Source organism: Dryobates pubescens, unplaced genomic scaffold (assembly GCF_014839835.1).
Source record: "Dryobates pubescens isolate bDryPub1 unplaced genomic scaffold, bDryPub1.pri scaffold_165_arrow_ctg1, whole genome shotgun sequence".
NCBI lineage: Eukaryota > Metazoa > Chordata > Aves > Piciformes > Picidae > Dryobates > Dryobates pubescens.
In genome coordinates this window covers 1-9,461 of record NW_026530756.1, presented here as the reverse complement: position 1 = coordinate 9,461, position 9,461 = coordinate 1, and the positions used below count along the sequence as shown (strand labels likewise).

Below are 9,461 nucleotides of genomic sequence, written 5' to 3'. Positions count from 1 at the left end.
CCCCCCCCAAGCCCCAGGTTCACTCCAGCCCCCCCCGGAGACCCTCTCAGAGCCCCCTGAAACCACCTCAGAGACCCCAAGACCCCTCTCAGAGCCCTCCCAAACGCCCCAGGCTCGCCCCACATGCCTGCGAAGGAGCCCTCAGAAGCCCCTCAGGGATGCCTGGAAAGCTCCGACCCCGCTTCCTCCAACCACCCCCCCCCCCCCCCGCCCCCTCCCCCAGCCCCCGCGCCCCGCGCCCCCCGCCCGGGGCCGTACCCAGGATCTGGACCTCGATGTGCCTCGGGCGCTCGATGAACTTCTCCACGAACAGAGCTCCGCTGCCGAACGCCGCCAGGGCCTCCGAGGTGGCTCGGGAGAAGCTCTCCTCCAGCTCCTGACCCCCCCCCCCCCAGCCCCAGAAATACCCCCGGTTCACCCCCAAATCTCGGGAGTCCCCCCCCCCAAAATCTTCATCCTCCTCCCGCCCCTCCCCACCCCCCCAAATTCCTCCCTCCCCTCCCCACACGGTGCTGCCCTGGGTGGCTGCTGGGCTCCGGGGGGGCTGGAACCCCACCGGGTCTTGGGGTCCCCCCTCCCCAAATTCTGGGTTTCACCCCCAAATATTGCGCTCCCCCCAAATTTGGGGTTCATTGGGGTCCCACTCAAACCTTGGGGGTCCCTAAAATCCTGCCTCATAACGCGGGGGGGGGTCCCACGGGGGAGGCTGTGGGGATCCGGAGGGGTCCCTGGGGGTACTACGGGGGGGGAGGGAGGTCCTGGGATAGGGTCTTGGGTGTTAGGGTCCCACGGGGGGGGCGGGGGGGTGTGGGTGTCCTGAGCTCTGGGGTGCCACGGGGGGGGGGGTGGGGGGTTGTCCCCCGTACCTCGGGGGTTCGGACCACCCTCATGCCCCGGCCGCCGCCCCCCTGGGCAGCCTTGAGGATGATTGGGAAGCCTGCGCCGAGCGCGAAGGCTTTGGCCTCCTCCAGCCCCGACACCGGCGACGGCGTTCCCGGCACCACCGGCAGCCCTGCCGGGGGGGGGGGGGCACCGGCGCTCAGGGCTGCCCCCGGCGGGGTCGCCCCTAAACAGCCCTCCCTACCCTCCCACACCCCCGCCCCAGGCAGCATCCCCCCACCCCCTCAGGGAGGAGCCTGCAAACGGCCTCGGCTCCAGCGCCCTCCTCTGGCAGCCGGAGACCCCCCCCCCCCCCCAAATAACCCGGAGACACCCCCCCCCCCCCGAAATAACTCTGTGACCCCCCCCAAAAATAACCCAGCGCCCTCCTCAGCGCCCCCGGCCCCCCTCCCCAGTATGCTCAAACCCCCTCCCCGGTGTCCCTCAGCTCCCCTCCCCAGCCCCCTCCGCACCCCTAACCCCCCTTCCCGCTCCCCCCGCTGCCCCTAGCCCCCCTCCCCAGGCCCCTTCCCATCCCACCCCAGTGCCCCCAGCCCCCCCGGCGCCCCCACCCGCAGCGATGGCGATGCCTCGAGCCTCCACTTTGTCACCCATCTTCCGGACCACCTCGGGGGAGGGTCCCACGAAGCGGACCCCCGCGTCCAGGCAGGCCTGGGCGAAGTCTGCTCGCTCCGACAGGAAGCCATAGCCGGGGTGGATGGCGTCCACCTCATTCTCCTGGGGGGGAGCCGGGGTGGGGGGCACTGTGACCACCCCTCTCCAGCCATGTCCCCATCTGCCCCCCCCCCCCCCCAGCCTCCCTACAGGGTCCTCCAGGACCCCCCCGAAGCTGTGTCCCCATCTGACCCCTCCATAGCCCCCCTACGGGGTCCTCCAGCAGCCCCCCCCAGCTGTGTCCCCAGATGACCCCTCCATAGCCCCCCAGTTGTGTCCCCAGATGACCTCCCTACAGCGTCCCCAGGGTGTCCCACAGCAGCCCCCCAAGCTGTGTCCCCTTCTGACCCCCCCCAGCCTCCCTACAGGGTCCTCCAGGAACCCCCCCAGCTGTGTCCCCATCTGACCCCCCCCAGCCTCCCTATGGGGTCCCCCAGCTGTGTCCCCCTCTGACCACCCCCCCAGCCTCCCTATGGGGACCCCCAGCTGTGTCCCCCTCTGACCACCCCCCCAGCCTCCCTATGGGGACCCCCAGCTGTGTCCCCCTCTGACCACCCCCCCAGCCTCCCTATGGGGTCCCCCAGCTGTGTCCCCCTCTGACCACCCCCCCAGCCTCCCTATGGGGTCCCCCAGCTGTGTCCCCCTCTGACCACCCCCCCAGCCTCCCTATGGGGTCCCTGTGGGGTCCTCATCTGACCCCCCCCCCCCACCTCCCCGTGGACTCCCCCCGGCCGCACCCCCTGCCTAGCCGGCGCCGAGCGCCCCCTGCCGGCTCCCCCCCACCCCGGCGAGCGCCCCCTGTCGGCGCTGACCTGCGCCACGCGGATGATGTCCGGGATGTGCAGGTAAGCCTGGACCGGGGGCAGCCCCCGGCCCACCAGGTAGGCCTCGTCCGCCTTCTGCCGGTGCATCTGCCCCGTGTCCTGCTCCGAGTACACGGCCACGGTGCGGATGCCCAGCTCGGTGCAGGCGCGGAACACGCGGATGGCGATCTCGCCTGGGGAGGGGGATGCGGGGACGTGGGGGCGGCACCGGCAGAGCACCGGGACGCAGGGGACAGCGCCGGGACGTGGGCAGAGGGACGTGGGAGCAGCACCGGCAGCCGGGGACGGCGCCGGGACACGGGGACCGGGACGTGGGAGCAGCGCCGCGACAGCACCGGGAGCCGGGGACAGCGCCGGGAGCCGGGGACGGGGACACAGGGACAGCACCACGGCACCGGGACAGCACCGGGACACAGGGACAGGCACGTGGGAGGCAGCACCGGGACAGCACCGGGACACGGGGCGGGGGATGACCCCAGGGCACAAGGAGGGAGAGCCCAGGGGACATCGGTGTGGATGGAGGGACCCAAGGAGGGGCCCGGGGACACCCGTGGGGGGGTCGGGGGACACCCGGGGGCGTTACGGGGACACTGCGGGGGGACACTCACCCCGGTTGGCCACCAGCACCTTGCGGATGGGTTGGGAGCTGGCGGCCCGGGAGGCCCTGGGGGGGGTCCTCAACCCCCCCAGGAGGGCTCTGCCCCCGCGGGGAACAAGAAGTTGCCACATCTGGGGGAGGGGGGGAGAAACACGAGTGAGGGGGTGGGCACGAGTTGGGAGGGGACACAGGCTGGGGGGGAGGGGTCAGAGGCCAGCAGCCACCCCCCATTCCCTTCCCCCCCTTCCCCCTCACCTTTGCCCCAGTGCCCTTTGACCCCGAGACCCCCCCCCCCCATTCTCCCAGCAGGGACCCAGGCCTCGGACCCCTCCCATCCCCCCTTTGACCTTTCCCCCAGTGCCCTCTGACCCCCAAACCCGGGGGGGGGTGGAGGGGTGGGAGGGAGGAAGAGAAGAAGGGGCAGGAATCCAGAGGGGATCCAGGAGTTTGGGGGGGGGGGGGGGGGCATAAGTTCCCCTCCCCCCAATCCCATAATGCCCCTGCCTGATCCCCCCCCTTAATTAGCAGCTTAAGGGGGGGGGGGGGGGGGGGCATGTCCCGTGAGAGACCACGGGGCAGGGCTTTGCATGGGGGGGGGGGAGCTCCCCTTCCCTTGCACGACTACCTCTGTCATCAGCCCCCCTTGCACAAGCACCTTTCATTCCCTCCTTGCACAAGCACTCCCTTGCACAAGCACTCCCTTGCACAAGCACCTTTCACTCCCCCTTGCACAAGCACTCCCTTGCACAAGCACCTATCACCCCCCCCTTGCACAAGCATCTTTTACTCCCTCCTAGCACAAGCACTCCCTCACACAAGCACCTTTCATTCCCTCCTTGCACAAGCACTCCCTTGCACAAGCACCTTTAAGTCCCCCCTTGCACAAGCACTCCCTCACACAAGCACCTTTCACTCCCCCTTGCACAAGCGCTCCCGTGCACAAGCACCTTTCACTCCCCCTTGCACAAGCACCTTTCACTCCCCCTTGCACAAGCACTCCCTTGCACAAGCACCTTTAAGTCCCCCCTTGCACAAGCACTCCCCTGCACAAGCACCTTTCACTCCCTCCTAGCACAAGCACTCCCTCACACAAGCACCTATCACCCCCCCCTTGCACAAGCACTCCCTTGCACAAGCAGCTTTCACTCCCTCCTTGCACAAACACTCCCTCACACAAGCACCTTTCACTCCCCCTTGCACAAGCACCTTTCACTCCCTCCTAGCACAAGCACTCCCTCACACAAGCATCTATCACCCCCCCCTTGCACAAGCACCTTTCACTCCCCCTTGCACAAGCACCTTTCACTCCCTCCTAGCACAAGCACTCCCCTGCACAAACACCTTTCACTCCCTCCTAGCACAAGCACTCCCCTCACACAAGCACCTATCACCCCCCCCCTTGCACAAGCACCTTTCACTCCCCCTCACACAAGCACCTTTCACTCCCCCTTGCACAAGCACCTTTCACTCCCTCCTAGCACAAACACTCCCTCACACAAGCACCTATCACCCCCCCCTTGCACAAGCACTCCCTTGCACAAGCAGCTTTCACTCCCCCCTCGCACAAGCACCTTTCACTCCCTCCTTGCCCAAGCGTTCCTCTCCCCTCCCGCCTCTCCCCGGTACCTTCTCACACTCCTGGCACCGTCACTCTCTGGCCCCAGCGCCTCTCTCCCCGGCGCCCCCTGCCCAGCTCCTCTCTCGCCCCCCGCCCACTCGCGGGCCCGCCCCGCCCCCCCCCCCCGTGCCGGTGAATCATTGATCGGAGCGGGGGAGTTCAAAGTCCGGACGGGTCCCGGTGCTCACGCACCGCACCTATGGCCCCGGGGGGCTGACCCAGTGGGCAGGCTGCCCAGTGGGGCCAAACTGGGAGCACTGGGAAGGGAAAGGCTGGAGGGGGCTGGGCTATAGGGGGGGTCCCAGCCCATAGAGACCCCATAGAAGGCTGGGGGGGTTCTATAGCGGTGCCTGATCTTTAGGGGGGGTCCCAGGCTCTATAGACTCCCATGGCGGACTGATGAGGGGAGGGGGTCCTATAGGGATGCCGGACCTCCAGGGGGTCGCAGGGCCATACAGACCCCCACGGACGGCTGATGCGGAGGGAGCTCAGTTCGAATAGGAAGCACTGACCTGTGGGAAGCGCCCCAGGCTCTAGAGGCTCTCCCTGAACTTACAGCAGATGGGGAGACGGGGCGGGGGGTGTCATGCCAAGCTGTCGTGGCCACCGGAGGGGTCTATAGGGGGTCCTGGATCCTACAGGGGGCTGACAGGGGGGGTCCCGCAGAGGGATCCTGGTCCGTACAGGGGGTCCCGGTCTATAGGGGGTCTCCGGGGCCACCACGGTCGCACCGGACAGGGTCACTTATGGCCAGGGTCATATGGGGAGGGGGTCACGTGGGCCCCGGCCCCTATAACCCCAGGGCTGGGGGGAGGGGGGGCTTAAGGTCACATAGGTCAGGCGCTGTAGAGGAGGGGACAAGTCACGTGGGTGCAGGATCACGTGGTCCCCAGTGCCCGTTCCCCCTCCTCGCCACCCCCTTCCCCCCCCCCCCCCGCTACCGCTCACCGTTCCGCGCCGCCGCTGCTTCCCCGCGTCCCGGCCGGCCCCGCTGGCCCCGCCCCCCTCGCTCTCTCATTGGCCAGCGGCCGCCGCGCCCCCCCAGCCGCCAGGCCCCGCCCCGCCCCCCGGCCGCCGGCGGGAAACGGACGCTGCTCATTGGGCAGCCCCCGCCGCCCTCCCGCGTCGCGATTGGAGCGCGCGGCTGCCGCTCGCAGCCCCCCGCTTCCGGCTTCGCGGGCGCAGCTAGCGGCCCCCGGCCGCAGGCTCTGATTGGGCGGGGAGGAGCACGCGACCCAGCCGGCAGATGAGCACGTGATTCCATCGCCGCCGCTTCCCTCACCTCCCTCCCACCCCCCCCCCCACCCCCCCCCCCCGCAGCTGCTTCGTGCCGCCTGCCGCGCGGCGTCTGGCGCGCGCCGAGCCGTCCGCCCCCCCAATTCCCCCCTCCCCCCCCCCTCCCCCGGCCCGCTGCTGGGCTCACCCCACAGCCCCTGACCCCCGTCCAGAGCTCTGCGCCTACAGACGGTACCCCACGGGGCCCCGTCTGCACCTATAGGGGGCTGCGGGCTTCAGCCCCGGCTCCCGAGAGTGCCTCCTGCAGGCGCCCAGCCCTCCTATGGCACTGCTCACCCTAGGTGGGGCTGGGGGGTCCTATGGACGGAGAGAAGCAAGGCAGTACCCCCCCCCATCCCTTCCCCCCATCTGATGACCCCTACAGCGGGCAACGCACAGCCCGGATTGACCCTGGAAGGGTGCGGAGCCCTTCCAGCCCCTGTGGGAGGCGCTCTAGAGGCTCTCCCTTTCCATAGCCGAGGCTCTTCAGGCGTCCGCAATCCCTTAGGGGGAAGCTCCGTGAGCGCCTCCTACCTGCGGGCACCCCCACGCCCAGGTACTACGTTTCCCATCGCACCCCGCGCGCAGACCGGAAGAGGGCTCAGCGCTTGTGGGCGGGGGGGGGGGAAGGGAATGTGGCTGCGCATGCGTGGACGGCGCCGAGCTGCGGCGGGAGGGAGGCGCCTGGGGCGCGTGCGCGGGCGGGCGGGCGGCTGGCCCCGCCCAGCCTCGGCCCCGCCCTAGCCCCAGCCCTGGCGCCGCCCAGGCGCAGTCGGTTCGCGGCCGCCGCACGGAACCGGATCCGTTTCGCCTCGCTTCGCTTCTCCTCGCGGTGGGGGAGGGCTCCGGGCTGGCTGCCATGGCGGAGCAGTCCCCCTTCGTCTCCTCCTCTTCCTCCTCCGGTCAGCCGCAGCCTCAGGCTGCAGGCTGCGGGGGTGCTGCTGGCTCCGCCTTCTGCGCCGGTAAGGGCCCGGAGGGGTCCGGGGTGGGGTGAGGGTGGGAGGTAGGAAGAGGCCTTGGGAGGCTCAGGGGAAGAGAGGCCTGGGAGGGGCAGAAATGGGGGGGGGAGAGATATTTGGGGGGCAGAGAGAGAGGGAAAAGCCTCTTGGGGAGGCAGATGTGGGGTGGAGAGGCTTTTGGGGGGCAGATGTGGGGTGCAGAGGCTTTTGGGGGGGCAGATGCGGGGTGAAGAAGCTTTTGGGGGGGCAGATGCGGGGTGGAGAGGCTTTGGGGGGGCAGATGCGGGGTGGAGAGGCTTTGGGGGGGGCAGATGCGGGGTGAAGAAGCTTTTGGGGGGGCAGATGCGGGGTGGAGAGGCTTTTGGGGGGGCAGATGCGGGGTGCAGAGGCTTTGGGAGGGGCAGATGTGGGGTGAAGAGGCTTTTGGGGGGGCAGATGCGGGGTGGAGAGGCTTTTGGGGGGGCAGATGCGGGGTGAAGAAGCTTTTGGGGGGGCAGATGCGGGGTGCAGAGGCTTTTGGGGGGGCAGATGCGGGGTGCAGAGGCTTTGGGAGGGGCAGATGCGGGGTGGAGAGGCTTTTGGGGGGGCAGATGCGGGGTGCAGAGGCTTTGGGAGGGGCAGATGTAGGGTGAAGAGGCTTTGGGGGGGCAGATATAGGGGAAGGAGGCCACAGAGGGACAGAAATTGGGGGGCAGAGACCTTTGTGGGGGGCACAAATGGAAGGCAGAGGCCTTTGGGGGGGCAGATGTGGGGTGAAGAGGCTTTTGAGGGGGCAGATGTGGGGTGAAGCATCCTTTGGGGGGGGCAGATATAGGGGAAGGAGGCCACAGAGGGACAGAAACTGGGAGGCAGAGACCTTTTTTGGGGGGGGGGGATACAGAGGCCTTTGGAGGGTCAGATGTGGGGGGCAGAGGCACATCCAGCCCCACACCCCCCAGCAAAGGGGCACTTGATTGGGGGGGCAGGGTCTGGGCTGCTTCATTTTGGGGTGGGGGGGTTCCTACTTGATTTGGGGGGAGGGTCTGGGTTGCTTGATTTGGGGGGGGGGGGTTGGGCTACTTGATTTGGGGGTGCATCTAGGCTGCTTGATTTGTGTGTGTGTGGGGGGGTCCTGGGCTGCTCCGACCGTCTGCCCCAAGAGAGGGAGCTGGGGATTGGGGGGGGGAGGGTCCCTGCCCTTTTTGGGGGGGGTGGGGTTTCACCCCTCTCCCCCCTTTCTCAAGGGCTTCGTGGTTGCTGCCGGCGTGCCCCAAATCCTCCTGGTTTCACCCCAATTTTCTCAGCTGGAGGGGGGGCACAGGGCCCCAAAACTCAGCAGGGGAGTGACCCCCCCCACCACCACGGGGGGGGTGGGGGTGTCAAGGTGGAGATTTGGGGGGACCATGAGGCCCCCCCCCCGCCCCCGGGCCAGGCTTGCGCTGAAGGGGAGGTGGGGTGGGGGCTGATTTCACCCCCAAAAAGGGGGAGTCAAAGAAACCCACCCCCCAGGGGTACAATGAGGGACCCTAAAACTCACATGGGGTGGGGGACAGGACCCCTGAACCCCCACCCCCTGGTTTGGGGTAAAACCCTGCAGAAAAGGGTTCAGCAGCTCCAACCGTGGGGGTCTGGGGGGTGCTCGAGCCACCCCCCCCCAACCCTGTCTGGTTTTGGGGTGAAGGCAGCACTTTGAGGGGGGGGGGTCACCCTATAACTCCCCCAGCAGCACCTCAAGGAGACCCCAGCAGGGCAGGATGAGGCCAAACCCCCTCCCTGCTCTGTGAGGGGGATTTGGGGGGGGTCCGAGGGGGGGTGATGTTGGGGTTTGGGGGGGGGGGGGGGGGGGGGCCGCCCGGGGTGCTGAGCTCTCACCCTCTGTGTTCTCTTGCAGATCCCTCTGCTTCTTCCTCCTCCTCCTCCTCCTCTTCCTCCTCCTCCCCCCAGCCTGTCTCTCTCTTTACGGCTTCTCCAGGCAAGTCTCCCCCTGCCAGGCTCCCTGCGCACCCCTCCCCCCCCCCGGGAAGAAAAATGTCAGGAGGGGTGGGGAGAGGCGAGGCCGAACCCCTAAACAACCCCCCCCCCCCCCAACCCCCCCGGATTTTGGGGAGGGGGAGTCCCAGTGCTGGCTTGGGGTCACCGAGGCCACTGTGTTGCTCTGGAGGAGGGGGGGAGACCCCTAAAACTGACCCCCCTCAGCTCATAGGGGGGGTGGGGTCCTGACCCCCCCCCCAAAAATAGGGCTGGTGGGGGGAGGCATTGAGGACCCCCCCCCCAAAACGGACATTTTTCTTTCTTTCTCTTTTCCTGCCTTTTTAATCCCATTTCTCTGCGCCCCTCGCGCCGCTGCCGAGGAGAAATTCACCGATTTGGGGGGGTTTGGCCTCAAAAAGACCTCCCCAAAACCCCCCTCCCCCGCTCCCCCGACCCGCCTGCGCCGCGCCCCTTCCGCCGTCTGCGTCCTACGGGGACCCTCCCCCCGGATCCGGCCCTGGAATTAAGGGGGGGGTGGGGGGTGATGAGCGGGGGTGGGGGAGATGAGGAACCGCAACACCCCCCCGCCCCCCACTTTGGAGGACCCCCAAAATGGGGGAGGGGGAGGCGGTGCCCGGGCTGGGGTCCCCCCCTGGATGGGAAGGGGGAGGTGAATCCTGCCC

The 9,461-nt window shown here is 68.4% G+C and overlaps 1 protein-coding gene across 1 annotated transcript; it reads right to left on the bottom strand.

Annotated features, from left to right (window-relative positions):
* Positions 1 to 258: 258 nt before the first annotated feature.
* On the bottom strand, positions 259 to 5,594 carry LOC128899708 (pyruvate carboxylase, mitochondrial-like; the record flags this gene model as incomplete). Its single annotated transcript, XM_054179389.1, has 6 exons — positions 5,543 to 5,594; positions 2,987 to 3,107; positions 2,367 to 2,551; positions 1,452 to 1,617; positions 867 to 1,012; positions 259 to 376 (listed from the first exon to the last, which is right to left on the bottom strand). Coding segments are annotated over exons 2-6 (736 nt in total), but the record flags the coding sequence as incomplete, so codon positions are not given.
* Positions 5,595 to 9,461: the final 3,867 nt, after the last annotated feature.